General features: G+C 47.8%; 1 protein-coding gene across 1 annotated transcript in view; it reads left to right on the top strand.

The window, feature by feature from the left end:
* HDLBP (high density lipoprotein binding protein) overlaps nt 1-18,338 on the top strand; it is a 39,098-nt gene that overhangs the window by 17,904 nt on the left and 2,856 nt on the right. Inside the window, exons 2-27 of the mRNA XM_085069837.1 lie at nt 390-457; nt 975-1,087; nt 2,018-2,172; nt 2,638-2,853; nt 4,491-4,697; nt 5,153-5,368; nt 6,182-6,388; nt 6,598-6,705; nt 7,237-7,341; nt 7,773-7,851; nt 8,511-8,650; nt 8,931-9,035; nt 9,316-9,429; nt 9,757-9,843; nt 10,010-10,141; nt 10,466-10,684; nt 11,529-11,750; nt 11,960-12,178; nt 12,877-13,015; nt 13,413-13,558; nt 14,175-14,279; nt 14,917-15,051; nt 15,598-15,741; nt 15,916-16,101; nt 17,469-17,585; nt 18,007-18,135. Of these exons, the coding sequence (XP_084925963.1) occupies nt 1,012-1,087; nt 2,018-2,172; nt 2,638-2,853; nt 4,491-4,697; nt 5,153-5,368; nt 6,182-6,388; nt 6,598-6,705; nt 7,237-7,341; nt 7,773-7,851; nt 8,511-8,650; nt 8,931-9,035; nt 9,316-9,429; nt 9,757-9,843; nt 10,010-10,141; nt 10,466-10,684; nt 11,529-11,750; nt 11,960-12,178; nt 12,877-13,015; nt 13,413-13,558; nt 14,175-14,279; nt 14,917-15,051; nt 15,598-15,741; nt 15,916-16,101; nt 17,469-17,585; nt 18,007-18,135 (3,708 nt within the window). The 5' untranslated portion in view covers nt 390-457; nt 975-1,011. The remainder of the gene's footprint in view (nt 1-389; nt 458-974; nt 1,088-2,017; nt 2,173-2,637; nt 2,854-4,490; nt 4,698-5,152; nt 5,369-6,181; nt 6,389-6,597; nt 6,706-7,236; nt 7,342-7,772; nt 7,852-8,510; nt 8,651-8,930; nt 9,036-9,315; nt 9,430-9,756; nt 9,844-10,009; nt 10,142-10,465; nt 10,685-11,528; nt 11,751-11,959; nt 12,179-12,876; nt 13,016-13,412; nt 13,559-14,174; nt 14,280-14,916; nt 15,052-15,597; nt 15,742-15,915; nt 16,102-17,468; nt 17,586-18,006; nt 18,136-18,338) is intronic.

Below are 18,338 nucleotides of genomic sequence, written 5' to 3'. Positions count from 1 at the left end.
TGTTGTTGGCAGGCTTTCAAGCTGTTAGTCTCTTCTGACTAGAGAAGGTCTTGCTTGCAACCCTGAAATTTCATGTCTTGGACATCTGTTATTAATTGACCGTATTTTTGCCTGATATTGGAAGGCTACTCTTGTAGCCAGTGTGATGAAAGAGTAACTACTCCAGACTTCCTGCTGTGAGGTTTGAGTAGATAGTGGCGCTGCCTGCAGAGCTAGTAAAACATGACAGGTGTCATGTATGGGGAGATGCAACTGGGTATGAGAGTGTTTGGGAAAGGTGCAACTTTGAAACAGTGGTGCTCTGTTGAAAATTACAGTAACAGGGGTGTCATGGTTTTCTATTGTCTTGGAGCAGTTACCTAATTTGTTTTAATGTTTTTCTTTTAAAGCAAAAGCTGGCAGGCTGACAAACAGGCAGCTTACAGGACGGACTCTCTGGCTACTGACCATTTAGCTGGTAAGTTCTTATTTTGGGAGAGCCAAAGATCTTGCTGTTGCTGAGCTTGCTAGTCGGAGTGGCTTTCTGAGTATCTCCCTAAGTCAGGCACCTAAATAAGTTTCTCAGGAAGAGGCAGCTTCCTGGGTCCTTTCCCTTTTCTTTCTAGGGATACACAGTCGTCTTGGACTGACTATCCAGACATTCACGTTAATAGATTGATTAGACTGTGCTTTTGATTAATTAGAGAATGCTTTAAAAATTTCTGGTGTCCCCTTTTCCAGTGACCTTCTTAGGTTACACATCCTCTGCCTTCCTGAGGAGGAGCTCAGGTTCTAGTGACCACTGTGCAGAGAGGAAAGATATCCCCTGAGTTCCTGTGTGGTTCAACAAGGAAGTCGGGCAGCTGAGGAGCCCTGGGTGCTTTTCAGGGGGATGATTGCAAGAGTTCTCAGTAACTGATACTTTGTCTTCCTGGAATGGCTTTGTGCATCCTGAGTGGTGTTGGTAATAATGTTGCCACCTCCATCTCTTCCAGTGGCATACCCGGATTGTGTGTGGGTGGGAAGTCGACAATGAGCTCCGTGGCAGTTTTGACCCAGGAGAGCTTTGCTGAACACCGCAGCGGCCTGGCGCAGCAGCAAGTGAAAGGTGAGCAAACCCAACTGAGTTCCTCTAATGTGCCTCTAGATCTAGACTGCACAGACAAGGTTCCTTGCTCTTACCCAAGCTCACTCCATGTGTCTGGTTCCCCAAAAGCATGCATTCTCCATTCCTAAATTAGTGTTTTGCCAGACTCTAGCTTTCCACCCCCAATAGCACAGTGGTGGTTCTGCACAGTACAGGGCTGTGAGGAGACAAGCCTGAACACTTCAGAGAGTTGTGGCTAGCAGTGCTGTCAGCCCTGGAACAGTACACATGCAAGAGTGGGGCACTGAACGAGACGCTCATGGATCAGTGTGCTGGGCTGTCATTTCCACTGTTTGCTCAGGCAGGTGCTGGGGGTGGTCACTGTAACCTTGTGAACTGACTCAGTGATGGGATTTGGCATCCATCCCCAGCTGTGAACTGGCCCACTTGGCATGGCCCAGTGCACAACTGAGTCGAACATGATGTACCAGGTGTACAGACTTTCCCTAGACTTTGCCCTAACTACAGCCCTTCTCTCTGCCTTTTTCCTGGGCTTATGTTTGTCATATCTCCTTCTGACCTACAGTCTTGCTCGGGTCCTTTCACTTCTTCCTGCTCAGCCTGTTTTCCCCTAATTGATCCCCTCTTGACAAAGTTGGCAATAAGGTGCTGTTTGCTGCCACCATTCACTTGTGTGTTCACTCCCTGCATCCATTGTGCCAGCTCAGACAAGGCTGGTTGTTTGTGGCATCCACTGCAGTCTGTGCTGTGCTGATGTCAGTCATGCTCCAGACTTGGCAGCTCCATAGGCATAGCTGTAATAGGATTAATGGCAGGGCACAAGCCATTTGCTCTCCCTTGTTAGTGGTGCCTAATTACAATTGCACTGCCTGTGAACAGGAGCATTTCTGCAGGGAAAGTGACTCATTTACCCTATTTGCTTTACCCCAGTTACAGCTTTAAACTCTGAAGAAGAGAATGATCCTCCAACCTACAAGGAAGCCTTCCCTCCTCTCCCTGAGAAAGCATCATGTTTGGAAACTGCCCAGGAACCTGCTGGTCCCTGGAGCAAAATTCGACCAATAAAGGCTTCTGTCATCACTCAGGTTGGTGGGAGTGGATGTCCTGTCTCCCTTCTTTTCCCCACTCCCAAAAGTGGGGAAGCATTCCCTGAAGTATGAAATCCTTGATATGTCAGCCTCTTTGTTGTGTTTTGCCCTGGTAGTGCAGTTCAGAGCTAGGACTGCCCTGGAGGGGAGGGATGTGTTGGAAAACTGTCCAGAAAGAGCTCTGCATCCCTGTTCTACAAATAGTTAAAGCAGGCCTGAAGGGAGGATTGCAGAATTCCTGTAATGAGTGCTAATCCATCGTTAGGAAGACTTCTAATGTGGGACAGACTGCCTGCTGCAGTGCTCCTGCACTTCCCTGGGCACAGCTGCTTGATGCGCTGCACAAACCTGGGTGGTCAGCTTGCCACTAAAGTCCTGTATAGCCATCAGAGAGAGAAGAACTGTCAGGCAAAAGCACACTGACAGCTTGCTATGCTCTTTTATCTGTCTGTGGCTGGGCAGGTGTTTCATGTGCCGCTGGAGGAGAGGAAATACAAGGACATGAATCAGTTTGGAGAAGGCGAGCAGGCCAAGATCTGCCTTGACATCATGCAGAAGACAGGAGCTCACCTGGAGCTGTCTCTCGCGAAGGACCAGGGCCTTTCCATCATGGTCTCTGGCAAGCTGGAAGCAGTCATGAAGGCTCGGAAGGAAATTGTTGCTCGACTGCAGACTCAGGTGAGGGCAGCTAACTGTTTCTCACTTGATCCTTGCTCTTCCCCTAGACTCCCCAGTGCTTTGAGACCCTTGGGAGTGCGTGCTTATAAGCCAAAGGTGTTATTAGGTGACTAATTCAGCTTTACCATGTATTTTCAAAGCACACAATTGGCAATTTGGAATGGAAATGAGGCTTAAAATAGGGTTCAAAGCTAATTACAGGCCATGGTGTTGCATGAAGGGTGGAGTCTTCAATCTGTGACTTTGTGCTGAGGTGCTGGTGCTGGCAGGCTACAGGCACCTCACACAAAGTTCATAGTGTGTGAGAACAAAATGGTGCTTTCTCTGAAGTCCTTCAGAGAAGAGTGTGGAGGGATGGGAGAAAGTAGAGAAGAGGGAGTTCTGCCAAATGCTGAAAGCTTCAGATCAGGGTTTTGGTTTGTATAACTTGAGCCCCAACGTTAAGTATGTGCAGACTCCTTGTTTCAGTTGCTTCTCCTTTCAGTCCTCTGGATTTTAATTTCTTACCTTCAGGTTCTTGAATTCATTATCAAAATGGTAGTTCTCATTAAGGTGACAGCCAGGTGTCATTGGTGTGTTTTAAAGTGTAATGCCCAAGGTATTTAATGCAATAGTTAATACCATGTCTGCTCAGTGCTGTTCAGCCCATGTGTCATAACCCTGCCAGAGGGAAGAAAATGGGACAAACCCTACATAATGTGTATCTGAAAAAATAGTTTAGATTGTTCTACCACAGATCCATGCCCCACTGTCCTCAAATATCTCTCCTAGTGCCCCAAGGTCTGAAAGGTGTGTCTGTATTACAACTTGTCCTAGGCTTGGCTGACGTCAGTATGTGGACTCAGAATTTAAGAGTCACACCAAGTGATCTTTATTTTATTTGACTGATTTATTTTTCCATTGTAGCTTTAATTTTAAGTGTCTAATTACTTAGTAGTTACATATTCACAGGAATCAAGAGCACAGTAGCAATCCTAAGGTGTTAGGTCAGTAAAAACTCATTGAGAAGGGAAGAAGCACTAAAAACTCATTGAGAAGGGAAGAAGTAGTCAGGAATCCCTGTTACAAACCAACCCTTCAATGCTAGATTGAGGTAAGTTCTGAGGACCCTCCTTTTTCAAGAGGAGCCATCTAGAAGCAGTGTGTACTGCATTGAAGACACCTTAGCACTCAGTAGTCGTAGGCATATTTGAGCTCTCTGCCTGCCGGAATAAGTTTCTGGTGTTGAATTTCAGTTTCCTAGGAGTCAGATCAGACTGTGTCTTCTTCTCTGTAACCTTGGCAGCAGATATCAGAGTTCAGATAAACTCTACCCCAGAGCCATCATCCCAGTTGCTCTCTGGTGCTGAGAGACTGTGAGACACTGGAGCTTAGACACCTCCTCATCTGTGCCTGAAGGCCTGTGTTGATTCAGAGTACTGCTATTGTGCAAACAGAAGGCTTTTGAGAGCATAGTGGGGTTTAGACTCCTGGAATACAGGCACTGTAGGTCAACTCCTCTGGTGTAGTATCAGTCTTTGGACAGGATGTGCTGGAAGGCATTGTGGTTGCTCCTCAGTTGTACCACCAAGCAGCGTCTGAAAAGCTTTCCCTGTGCAGGCAAGGGTTCTCATAGATGCTTGGCCTTCGTGTTGCAGGCTTCAGCGACAGTTGCCATCCCCAAGGAGCACCACCGTTTTGTCATTGGAAAGAATGGTGAGAAGCTGCAGGACCTGGAGCTCAAAACTGCAACCAAAATCCAGATCCCCCGCCCAGATGACCCCAGCAACCAGATCAAGATCACCGGCACTAAAGAAGGAATTGAAAAGGCCCGACACGAGATCCTGCTTATCTCTGCTGAGCAGGTACTTCAGTACTGTGATCTCTCTCATGTTATTATCTGAACAGCCGTTTTGGTTCTCCATGGTATATTAGATGTTAGTAGCCACCATGACCACAGCCAGTGGTAATACTGTTAGTCCGAAAGGAGATATATACCGTGCCACTGGCTGAGCACTGCTTCCGGGTTCTGCACCTTCTGGTTCTCACTTCTGTCCATTTCTAAAGTCAGATAAGCACTTCTCGTATTTTAAGGTGAAACGTACTAGATGCCAGCTGAGATAAGACAGGAGATTACAGAGGTGAATATCATAAATTGGGAACAGCAGTACTTGTAGATGGAAAGAGATGGAGCCTGCAAGCTGACAAGGGTGCTTAGGCTAGAGTGTCAAGCAAGACAGCACTGGGAATTTAGCTGTATGTGGCAGAGATGGCAATATCAACAGCAGTTTCCACTCAGGACTGTTCTGGATTCTTCTAGGATAAGCGTGCCGTGGAGCGGCTGGATGTGGAAAAGGTGTACCACCCCTTCATTGCTGGCCCTTACAACAAGCTGGTGAGTGAGCTCATGCAGGAGACAGGGACACGCATCAACATTCCTCCACCCAGCGTTAACAAGACAGAGATAGTCTTCACAGGAGAAAAGGAACAGCTAGCCCAGGCTGTGGCTCGTGTTAAGAAGATCTATGAGGAGAAGGTATGGATGGTCCCTAGAGCTTCCCATCTTCCCCTCACCTGCTCATAGCCCCTCTTCCGTTCTTGTTCTACTTTTGTGCATCCCTCAGTTGCATACTCCTTGTGTCAGCTCTTGCTCAGCAGCCCTTGCAGTACATGGACCCAGATCTTCCCATTTCCTTGCTCAGCAGTGGGACTTGGGGCGACTCTGCCGGGGAGGAAACAGATCTCCTGCTTTTTTGTGTAATGGAAATTAGCACAGCATAAAGAGCTCTCTGGGTGCATGTTTACCCAGGTGTTGCAAAGGAAGGAGGGAAGTATGAAGGCTATAGTGTGGCCAACTGACAGTATCAAAGTTGCTACGTGAGTGCAGGTTGCTGAAGAGTAAATTTCACTTCAGTTTATTTTCCGCTGCCAGTGTCACTGTGAATATCCTTGTTGTGGGTTGTTGGTCTGTTTTTCCTCATGGTTATGTCTGTATTTGTACCACTTGGAATTTCAACACAGATAATCAGCTTATGGCGTGTTGTTGCATTATGGCACTGCCTGGGGACAGCTGGGCATTGTGCAAGGGCAGGGGTGTGTATATGGTCTCTTCCATGTAGTGTCCCAGGGAGCTTAAACAGAATTTCTGTATTTCACCTGTAAATTTTTGAAAACAGAGCTTTCTGTAGGCAGGGTCCCAAAGAGGCTAGGGTACTGCAGAACTCCTGTGCTCACCTTTGCTTTGATCTTTCCTGGATGCTGAGCTTCACTGCATCTTGTGTCTCTTCCTTTCACTTTTGCCCTTCCCTGCTCCCTTTTGATTGATGCTCCAGTGCCTCTGCTCCTACAGAAAAAGAAGACTACTACCATCGCTGTGGAGGTGAAGAAGTCCCAGCACAAGTATGTCATCGGCCCCAAGGGTAATTCCCTGCAGGAGATCTTGGAGAAAACTGGAGTCTCTGTCGAGATCCCACCCACTGACAGCAGCTCGGAGACAGTGATACTGCGAGGCGAGCCTGAAAAGCTTGGGCAAGCATTGACTGAAGTCTATGCAAAGGTACTGACTGAATGGGCCAGTCCTCCTTTGAATGCCCAACAGAGATACATTCCTGGGCACTGACAGATGTAGGAGGGTTGTCTCTGTCAGGGTGGCAGAGATGCAGCTTAGAAATCAATACTGAAGGTTCAGCATGGGAAATGGAAGTGAATTTTTATGAAGGCCTCTTCCATTCTGTCGTTCAAACAGCTTCTCTCTCTGTCTCTCAGGCCAACAGTTTTACCGTCTCCTCGGTCTCAGCCCCCTCTTGGCTTCATCGTTTCATCATTGGAAAGAAAGGACAAAACCTGGCCAAAATAACTCAGCAGATGCCAAAGGTATGGATGAGCTATTAGCTTAGCATCAGTTGAAGTAGAATATGGTTTAGTCCAGCTCACTCTTTGTAGAGAGAGAAATGTATTGTAGCGTGGATAAATCCAGGGAGGAAATGACACAGATCTTATAATATTCAGGGGAACTACCAAATTCTACTGCCTTGAGCACTTCTCATCCTATGCTACTCTCAAGGGTTGAGTCCTTGAAGGAAGCTTTATGTAGTACTATTTGGAGAATTGATGTAGTAGGATACCTGGAAATGCTGACCTCAGTGAGACTTCTCCCTGGTGAGTTAGATGGTATCTGGAGAAAGTTTAGGTGAGGAACTTTTCCAAAGCCCTTGCAGACTCCAGGAAAGCACCAAAGCCTTATGCTCTAAGCACTGATATGGCCGAAATTGTAAGTTGCCTACTTCTGCCTACCATGTGTACCCTTAGTAGCAGGGATTGATGTTGTAGGCCTGAGTAACAGTATTGACCTGGCTTGTGTGGCCTTGGAAAATTCTTACTGGTTTCCTTGCCTCGTCTCTCAAGGTTCACATCGAATTCACTGAAGGAGAAGATAAAATCACTTTGGAAGGACCTACAGAAGATGTGAATGTGGCTCAGGAACAGATTGAAGTCATGGTCAAGGATCTGGTAAGTTGACAGTACTAGTTCTGTTATATAAGAAGAATGTGGGGGAAGGTGTGGCAATAGCAGAGATGACATGTAGATCACATCTGTGAGATGTCTTCACAGGCTTAACAGAACTTGCAGAAGGCAAGTTGTGTGGCAGATGAAATAAAACCTTGGGTATGAAGGGTATGAAGCTTTTCTTAAGAAATCACCAGCACATCCTAAGTCTTTTGATGCAGAGAAGGAAAGATTGTCCAGTCGCAGCTGGAGAGGCATTTAAGTCCCTTTAAATGTTTCACAAGCATGGTGCTCTCAGCTCAAAGCAGAGGAGTGTTCTGCTCTGCTCTGTAGCAGAAGAGTGCTGGCAGCTGGAGTCAGTGCCTGCACTGGCTGTAGGCGCAGGCAGCAGCAGAGGGGGCCTGCCCTGCCTAGCCCTGTACAATTCTTTATAGATCAACCGGATGGATTATGCAGAAATCAACGTTGACCACAAATTCCACCGACACCTCATTGGCAAGAATGGAGCTAACAGTAAGTGGGGTGCCTTTCTTATGCTTCCTCTGCTCAGACTCTCTGTGATTAGTCGATCATATCATGGCTCTGCAGCTCATCCAGGGTGCTGCCTCCATTACATTGCATCTGCCTTTCTGGAGTGAAGTTTGCACAGGGGGATAAATGGGCAATGAGGCCTTGGGATGGCTTTAATGTGTGAAATGTCTTGGAAAGTTGAACAGATTACTTTGCTATGTCCTGGAGGAGTTTCTGTATTTTGGGGAGGTTGAAGAGTTGTCTTTTCTTTTTTTGAAGTTGGTCTATGTGAATTTAATTTTAAAACTCAGTTGCGGGAGTAGAAATGTGCATGGTGAGTTTCTCCCCAAAAAAGAACTTGGAATTAGAAATGAATGAGTATCTTCTGGTCTAAATATGGTGCTGTTTGGGGAAGAAACAGATGCCTCACTCTGGCAAGTGAACTATTGGCTCTAGATGCCACAGTATTTAATTGTACAGATTCCTGCGTAGGACAGATCAGTTCTTGCTGAACCCCAGGGTGGAGAGGCACTTTCTCCTGATTGAACCGCTCTGGCCTTTTCTCAGAGGCTGATGTACTTCTTAAACAGCCTCTACTCAAGGTGTCTTAGCTTGCAAATCTTGGCCTAGCAGAGTGTGTCACCACAGCCCTTGCCTTGCAGTTAACAGGATTAAGGACCTCTACAAGGTGTCTGTGCGCATTCCCCCGGACAATGAGAAGAGCAACCTGATCAGAATTGAAGGAGACCCACAGGGGGTCCAACAGGCCAAGAAAGAGCTGCTGGAACTCGCTTCCCGTATGGTGAGTGAGATGTGATTCCTGGGAGGCCACAGGGTTTAAGCACTCATGTTCCCTAGCAACCTTCTGGTGGAGGGGTGTGCCTCTTGCCCACTGAGCACTTGGATCTCATGACAAGTGCAAGTTTCTCTATTCCCTTGTATCCCTTTCTCTGTCGACCTAGAGTGAATTATATCTGGAAAAGAGGGACATTGATGACAAGTAAGCTGTCGGGCAGCAAACTGGTAATTACAAGTATGTGGCTCTCCTGCTGAACACTCCATGTAAACTCTATTCTCTGCAGGAAAATGAACGCACCAAGGACCTAATCATTGAGCAGAAATTCCACCGGACCATCATTGGGCAGAAGGGCGAGCGGATCCGGGAAATCCGGGAGAAATTCCCAGAGGTAAGGCTTTCTAGGAGATGAGGAACTCAGGGGACATATTTCCTACACTAAAGTCATACATGTAGTAGCTTTGTAAGTCTGAGAAACATATAACTGATATGCATCTGCTCATACATCTAATATGTATGAGAATATGGTTCTTCTGGCCAGAGACTGCTATCATGGTTACCTGCTTCTGAATGGGAGAGGAGATCTGCAGGATCTGCCCAACCTCTGCACGTCTCTGACATGACAGTTCTTGCATTTGTTTGAGTTGACTCTAAATGACCATTTCCTGCAGGTTATCATCAACTTCCCTGACCCTGCACACAAGAGTGACATCGTCCAACTCAGAGGTCCCAAAAACGAGGTGGAGAAGTGCACCAAGTACATGCAAAAGATGGTGGCAGACCTGGTAAGGGAGACTTCTATCTGCTGTTCTCTCTTCCATGCCTGGATAGCCCACAATAGAGCAGAGCTGTAGTGGCTTGGATAGGGCTGACACACCTCAAGATGAGGGAACTCTGGACATTGTTCTGTCTGTATGGGAGCAGACAGGTAATACCTGTTATTGAAGGGCTATAGGAGAAGGTACAAGCCTTTGCTTATTCTTGGAAGTCTCCCATATAGAGAATTCCTTGATCTAAGCCTATTGTCAGAAGCTTGTTTATCAAGTTCCTGGGATGGGGCCTCACTTGCTAGGATGGTGTAATCTTCAATTCTCCCTTCCTTTCTCCCTTAGGTTGAAAACAGCTTTTCTATTTCTGTTCCCATCTTTAAACAATTCCACAAGAACATCATAGGGAAAGGAGGTGCCAACATCAAGAAGGTGAGATGTCTTCCATTTTCACTTCTCATTGTGGTCACTGCCTGCAGTGAAATGTCATTCACTGGTCTCCCCTGCTCATTGGTAATGTAAAATAAAACCTCCAAGGCCTTTTTTTTGACATGGGACACCTCTCAAATGATTTTGTTGGGATTTTTTTTTGTGGCAGATCCGTGAAGAAAGCAACACCAAAATTGATCTCCCGGCTGAGAACAGCAACTCAGAGACAATTGTTATCACAGGCAAGAGAGCAAACTGTGAGGCTGCTCGCCACAGAATTTTGGCTATCCAAAAGGAACTGGTAAGTGAAACAACTGGCCTGTGGCACATTAGAGACTTAAAAACAAAAATATAGGAGTTACAGGAGATGTAAATATAGAAGTGCTCATAGTGGGGGAGGGCAGTGGGGAGACAAATGTGGATGTCCATCTGTTCTTGACACTTAAACCGAAGTTTGTGGCTGCTCATGTGTTAGCAATGGCCAGTCGCAATTCCCTCTGATCAGGCATTTCTCACACACAGCTCTGCAAAGCTCCTGGCAAATGTGGGAGTTAGAGGGCAAGCAGAGTCTGTGCAAACACATTGCTGCAGCTTGACTAACGCTGTCCGTACTGTCCTTGCTTAGGCCAACATCACAGAGGTGGAGGTCTCTATTCCTTCCAAATTACATAATTCCCTTATTGGCGCCAAAGGCCGCTTCATCCGCTCCATCATGGAGGAGTGTGGCGGAGTCCACATCCACTTCCCCACAGAGGGCTCTGGCAGTGACACTGTGACCATCAGAGGCCCAGCCCAGGATGTGGAGAAAGCCAAGAAACAGCTGCTACATCTGGCAGAGGAGAAGGTGAGCCTTGTCTTACAGGAGAAGGAGCGGGTTGGTTTGGCCAGCTGTTTCTTTTTGGGAGTTGAAGTGATTCCCTCTGTCTGCATGGAAGCCTTTGGCATCAGTCAAACAAATCCTCTTTTGAGGGATTTGAGTACAGTGTGGATGATTAAAAGAAAGCTATACTTCCATCGTTCTGACAATGAGTTCTTCCCTCGTGGGTAGAAAAACTGTCTGTAATGCATCTCTGCCCAGGCTGATGACATACTCAGAGTTAAGGCTTCCTGCTTCTGTGGTTGGAATGCTGTTAGGTATCCACACTTCTCTGAAACAGTTTACTCTGCAGATCTCCTTCACTTTTTTCTTGTTCTCTGAATTTCAGTTCTAGTTCTTCCATTCCACTGCATATATCCAGATTTGAGAGCTTTTGATTACAAGGCTTTGCTCTAAGTTGTGGCTGACTGACTGACTGGTCATTTTAATAGCAAGCTTTCTAGGGTCAGCATGTGAACATATTCTCCCTGTGAACTGGTTGGTTGCCTCTGGGGCCTGGCTTGTAGCAGTCAGTTAGCAAATGATTGTATTGCCTTTTGTGCAGGTCAGCCCCTTCTCCTAGGGAAGTATTTGCCCATATTCTCATTGGTCATGCTGAGTGTAGTTAGTTTTTTTGCCCTGAGCACATCTTTGGGGTAGTGTTTTTAATTTAAGAGATTGTATACCTTTTTTACTTCAACAGCACACTGCAGCTACCTTGCTTTTGCAACACTCTGCATGTGGGTGCAGATAACATCTACATGCTGACTGTTGATGCTGATGGATATTTTCTATATATTGATATGTTCCATGGGTCTTTGGCTCCTTTCAGCAAACAAAGAGTTATACTGTTGACCTCCGTGCAAAGCCAGAGTACCACAAATTCCTTATTGGTAAGGGTGGTGGCAACATCCGTAAGGTGCGAGACAACACGGGGGCCCGCATCATCTTCCCCACCTCTGAGGACAAAGATCAGGAGCTGATCACTATCATGGGAACAGAGGAGGCTGTCAAAGAGGCACAAAAGGAGCTGGAGGCTCTCATCAAGAACTTGGTATGAACTTTTTCTACTTCCTTGCCTCTCACTGTAGCAAGGTGTAACAAGTCACCGTGGAGGACCTGTTTGTCCTAAAACCATTTGCTGCCCTTCGTGGAAGCTCAGGAAGATCCTTCCTCACCTTGTAAGCTGATTGCTGTTGAGTGCAGCCAGCTCTTGCCTATCACCTGGACAGGCGGGGTTGACTACCTGTTGTCTGTTGGCAGGATAACGTGGTTGAAGATTCCATGGTGGTTGACCCCAAGCACCACCGCCACTTTGTCATCCGTAGAGGACAAGTTCTGCGTGAGATTGCGGATGAATATGGTGGTGTGATGGTCAGCTTCCCACGTTCTGGCACCCAGAGTGATAAAGTCACCCTCAAGGGAGCCAAGGATTGTGTGGAGGCAGCCAAGAAACGCATCCAGGAGATCATCGAGGACCTGGTATGTTGTAGAAAAACTGTTTCTTCTGTACTTTGTTCCTTCAGCGGTGTCGTATTTGAGCCTGCTGTGTGGCCAAGCTTTATGTGAACAAGTCCCATGGTAGTTCTTGGATTTGAACCTTTGCTGCCAACATACAGGGTCTGCAGACTTTAGATCCTGTCCTGGGGGGTGGCAGCTGACTCCAAATGCTGTATGACCAAATTACCTCCTGTGGCCATCTTCTTGGTTTTTAAGAGTGGAAGTAGGAGACCACTCCTTGATGTACATCTAGACGTTAAAAGATCAGAGCCTTCTTGTGCCTCTCATTGTCTGGCCTTGAGCAGTGGTTGCTTTTGGGGGTTTCCTGCACTGTTAGTATTGGCTTTTGGAAGCAGCCAACTCTCAAACCTGTTCTCTTCCCTTCTTTCTTTATTTGTTTTTCCTTTTATTCTAATGCTTCCTCCTCTTCAGGGCAATAAAGACTGAGCTTTGCTCTTGGGAGCCTTTAACATCCTGAGTTGAAGGCAGCCTTCTTTAAATCATCTGCTCTTCTCTGAGAGAGGAACAATTCTGGGAAATTTTCAGTTCTTCCCCTGTCAGCCATCGTTATCTTTTCTGACTTCTCTCTGTGTCCATTTTGGATTTTGCCATGCACAAACATTCTGTTTTCTGGTGTGAAAGAGGCTGCATTGCTATAGAACAATTTTGCTTTCCCACAGGAAGCTCAAGTGACAATCGAATGCACCATCCCACAAAAGTTCCACCGCTCCATTATGGGCCCCAAAGGATCTCGGATCCAGCAGATCACCCGGGACTATGGTGTCCAGATCAAATTCCCTGACAGGGAGGAAAACCCAGGTATTCCTATGGATGCATGTTCACATGGTAGTTGGGATGATCAAATGAGTGTAATGTAGCGTACACTCTGTACCAGTGGACATGTTCAACTTAAAATTTATGGAGAGAACTGATCCCTGGTGTTCCTGCAGTGTCCTTGGATCTGGGCTTAGCATTAACCTTGCCCTCTTGGGAAGGGGACAGTTTTAGGAGGTCAAACCACAGACCTGGGTGTTGTGAACATGTTGTCACTGCAGAGAGCAGGGAGAATGAGGACTTACCCGGACAAAAAGGGCTCCACAGGCTTACTGTAGTCTCTGAGCTCTCATTGATGGCTGAGCCTGAGGATCTGGGGGAGGGAGATGATGAGCAAGGAGAGGACTCTGTGTATTGAACACAAGACTTTCCATGTTTCTAGCCCCTGTTGCAGAGCCAGCTGTGCAGGAGAATGGTGAGGAAGGTGGGGAAGGGAAGGACACGGATCCCAGCTCTCCGAAGAAGTGCGATATCATCATCATCTCTGGCCGCAGGGAGAAGTGTGAGGCAGCAAAGGAGGCACTGCAGGTGTGTGGCTTTCTCAGCCCTTTACCCTGTTAAGGTAGTGATGCCTGGATGTAGTTTTTAGTGGTGCTAGTAAAAGCTGCTCAGTCCAGGGTGCAGCACAGGTGGTCAGTGATGCTGGCTGTAGATGGGGTCTGCACTGCTCAAGGGAAGCCCGTCTGGTCTGTGACAGCCTGGCAGCTTGAATCATAGTGCCTGACCTTACAATTGCTAGAGCTTGTAAGCAGCCCCAAGTTACTTGCCATAAAAGCATGACATGCTTGTTTTATGGAGCACAGCTGGGAAGAAGAGGAGGTTTCTGATTGAGGCTGAGTTATTCCAGCTTCAGCAGACCTTGTCATGCCTTTGTAGTGATGTTTTCTGCTATACTGAAGCCAAGGGTATGAAAACAACCTGTCCCCCAGGTGGGCTTTCAGATGGCTTGTTTGGAAAACATGCTTTAACATGCAACAGGTCATTTTGGTGTTTCCAGCTGTCCTCTCTTCCTGTCAAGTTTCTATTTTGACTACAAAGGAATGTGCCTCTGTTCAGCAATATGTTCTTTTGGGCAAGTATATGGCAAGCTAGAATACAGGCAAAGTCTTTCCACTTCTCCTAAACCATGCTCCATCCCCTGCAGGCTCTGGTTCCTGTTACCATTGAGGTGGAAGTTCCCTTTGATCTTCACCGTTATATCATAGGCCAGAAAGGAAGTGGGATCCGCAAAATGATGGATGAGTTTGAAGTAAGTTGTTGCCTTTCCTTCCATCTCTTCTGTCCTGGAGAATCTAAGTGACTGTGTTTGGGGTGCTGACAGACAGTTGCACCATACTCAGGTCAGCCATGGAATCCAGGCTCCGTAACAGGAAAATGATCCCTGGGTGGTTTGAACCCTGGGTCCAGGGCTTGGCAGGTTTCCTGCTGAAGCGGTATGGTCAGTGTTGATGTCTGTTGTTTGGTGTCTGCAGGGATTCCTCATCAGTGTGAGAATTGTTTTCCTCCTGCTCCTGGGCCATGGGAAACAGCGCTGCTGTGCCAGCCCATTTGGGAGAATTCTCCAGAGCCTCTGGGTCTGATGCAAGTTGGCTGCAGATGGTGTTGTTGAAGATGTATTTGTTTCCTGGCCTCTCTAGGCTGGCACAAGGGCAGGAGAAACAGAATTCTGTTCAAAAACCATCTAGAAACAGTCCCAGGCAACTGACTCAGGGTGGTCCAGCTTGATGACCTCCAACCTCAGCTGCTCTGTGGTTTTTAGGCTGCCTAGGTGGGAAGTGGTCTTGGTGTCAGGGTAGACCAGCAAGATGCCAACCTTCAGTCAGAGGCATCACAACTGATACAGAATGAGCAGTGATACAAAATGATAATCACTACTTGTTACTCAGGTGAACATCCAGGTGCCTGCTCCTGAGCTGCAGTCAGATATCATCACTATCACTGGGCTGGCTACCAACCTGGACCGTGCCAAGGTTGGGCTGCTGGAAAGAGTGAAGGAGCTGCAAGCTGAACAAGAGGATCGGGTAAGACCTGTGCCTGTCCTCCTTTCTTCCAGACAAAGATGGCTTCAGCCTCTGGGCTCAGACTCATGGACATCTCACCTTTTAGGAGCACCCTGAGCTGCTCTGTGGGTGTGGAATGCTCATAAATGGGTTACTCAAAGCTACCTCAAAGCTACTCAAAGCTAACTCTCTGACAGGAGAGTTTGGGAATGTAACTTCAGACTGTCCAGGTCTCTCTCACACCCTCATGTACCTTCAAGATGCTGGTGGGTGGGAGCCTCACTGTGCTGTTAGTCTCTCTCTACCTATCCTCACTGAATCCTTATCACAGCTCTGAATAACAGGTGAGGGATGAGTTGGGTCGTTGTTTGCTGTTTGTAGTTTCCCTCTCAACTTGGCAAAAGCACAAGGCTCCAGCAGATGAATGGCTTGGGTGCTCAAGCATGGCCCTGCAAGATCTGTTCCATGCACCTCAGAAGGCAGAAAGAAATGCTGTGACTTAAGTGAGCACATCACTGGACCAGCCATGGTGTGTTCCCTGTTCTGACTCTGCTTGTCCTGTTCCAGGCTTTGCGAAGCTTCAAACTGACAGTCACTGTAGATCCCAAGTATCACCCTAAAATCATTGGGCGGAAGGGAGCAGTGATCACCCAGATACGCACAGAGCATGAGGTCAACATCCAGTTCCCCGACAAGGATGATGAAAGCCAGGTGAGAGAGGGGATGAAGTGCAAGAATGACTAGTGGTTGTCTCTGAGCATCTTCTCAAGAACTCTGAACTCTCTCCACTGTATTTTGATAAGGTGGACAGTAAGGGGGATTAGCAAGAAGAAGGCTTGCACAACTGCTTATGAGCTTGCTTTCTCACACGTCTCTGTGCCCCAGGCCCAAGACCAGATCACCATTACTGGCTATGAGAAGAATGCTGAGGCTGCCCGGGATGCCATCATGAAGATCGTTGGCGAGCTGGAGCAGATGGTTTCCGAGGATGTAACTCTGGACCATCGTGTTCACGCACGCATCATTGGTGCACGTGGTAAAGCCATCCGCAAAATCATGGATGAGTTCAAGGTGAGAAGTGGGGCAGTGCCACAGGCTGGGCCTGGGCAGCCACTTTGTCCTGTGTGAAGAGCTTGGTGCTGAATGAGGCTCACATGTTGTGGTTCTTGTCTCGTGCCTGTTGAGCAGCTTCAGTAGAACAGACACAAAAGAAAAGCCAGTGCTGCCCTGCTCACTTTCAACTCTGTCCTCACCAGCATATGAGCAGCATCCCTGGCCCAGGGCATCTGGGCTGTCTGACACCATACCCAGACACCAGCTGAAGCATCCCCATTCCAGTTCTGAGTCATGTTCCTCTGGGAGCCAGGCCGGGAGCTTTTCCTGTTTTACTGGAACCCAGACAGAAGAGAAACCTAGGAATGCTTCCTTGGTGCTCTGGATTAGCCCTGCAAGCAGCACTGAGCTCTGTCCCTCTCTGCAGCTCTTTCGTTGGGTTTCTTGCAGACAGGGTCCCAGCTAGTCTTCAGAGAAAGGAGGAGGTGCATATGTGAGCTACTCTGATTACTGGAAGTGGGCAGCCAGGCCTCTTGGTGAGAGGAGGCTGTGCCCACACACCCCAGCTACTTGAGCTTAACTCAGGGAATTCTTCTGGATTTCCTCTAGGCCACTGTGGATTCCCTTGACTCTGGGAATCATGGCATATTCTCAGGGCTGTGGATGTGGAAAAGTTGGCTGGCTCTGGGGAGGTCAGGGACCTCTGCCCTGGTAGTGTTGGTATAAGCAGCAGGCTTTACTGCAAGGGGCAGCAGTGAATGTGAATACAGAGGGATGGGATTTTGGAGACTTGCATCTTGGCTGGGCTGTTACTGAAATAAACTGTTTGGTTCCCAAATGAGCAGCCTTTGGGTTTGGTCCTGTCTTGTTTAGATTTCCAGTACCCATCTGGAAGGCAGGGTGTGAGAGAGCACAGTGCTTGTGCATGGGGTGCACTAGGCCAGCTCTATAAAGTGATTGTCAGCCAGGATTATTCTGTGGCACAGAAAACTTGTGCTTCATGGTGATGGCTTGGTGGTGAAAATGCTTGCAGCACTGTGAGGACACTGGAAATGCAGCCCCTCTCCTGCCTCTGCTGTGGTAGCTGCCCAGAAATCAGTGAGCCTCTGGGAGTGAGAGCAGCAGGGGCTACTGGAAATTTGGTCCTTACTGCAGACTGCTTTGCTTTTCTTCACAGGAAACTGGGCAAGCTTTGGGACTAGGTATATACCAGCTCACTCCTCAGTGTCTAAGCTGTGGAGGTGTGAAACAGACTTGTGGCTGTGAACAGACAGTAACTAGGGCATCAGAGATCACTGTCACTGATTGTAATGACAAGGATCATGGGGAGTCTCTGGCATTTCAGATGTGCAGGTGTAAGTCTTGTGCTGTTCCTTGTGTTGCAGGTGGATATTCGCTTTCCCCAGAGTGGAGCTCCTGATCCCAACTGTGTGACTGTGACAGGACTCCCTGAGAATGTGGAAGAAGCTATTGATCACATCCTGAACTTGGAGGAGGAATATGTAAGTGTTCAGCAAATCAGTGCTGGGGCTCAGCAAGAATTTCCCCTGTCATGGAGCTGGATGTCTGAACTATGTCCGTGTGGTATTTTCTTGCACTTCATCAGAGAAATTGAGCCCTGTGCAGGTGGCTCTCAGCCTCCACTACAGCTGTCCCTCAAACCAGCTGGACTGGCCCTCTGTCCAGGAGAGGACAGTGAATGAGAATGCTGGGACACCCCGGGACGTGCATGTTCTTGCCTTGTAGCAGCTTGCACCAGTTAAAAGTTGTGACCCTTGCACTAGTGCAGACACACCATTTTTGGTCATTGTAGAGCAGGTTGGTGAGCTTGAACAGGTTGCAGTGTGGTGACATGGGGGGCAGGCATTTTATACCCGTTTGAGGAGCTATCTAGATCCCCCCTCACTGGTTGTGTAACCACAGCTTGCAGATGTGGTGGACAACGAGGCAATGCAGGTGTACATGAAGCCCTCCTCACATGAAGAGTCCAAGGCCCCATCCAAAGGCTTTGTGGTGAGAGATGCTCCCTGGGCCACAGTCAACAACGAGAAGGTGAGTGCTGCTTGTGCTGTGGGCTGGGGGTACAGGTTGTGGGGACACAACACTCTCCTTGATGACAGAGAAAACAGCTTTTTGCTGCTCTTTGTGGCCTGTGCAAGCTGAGCACAGGCCTTGGCTCTCCTGTCCAGCTTTCAAAGCACTTTCCCAGTGTCTTGTCTGCTCTGGCTACACCACTATGGAGCGGCTGGTGAATG

Source organism: Lichenostomus cassidix, chromosome 9 (assembly GCF_008360975.1).
Source record: "Lichenostomus cassidix isolate B80296 chromosome 9, HeHo_3.0, whole genome shotgun sequence".
Lineage (NCBI taxonomy): Eukaryota > Metazoa > Chordata > Aves > Passeriformes > Meliphagidae > Lichenostomus > Lichenostomus cassidix.
This window is presented reverse-complemented; position numbering and strand designations above follow the sequence as displayed.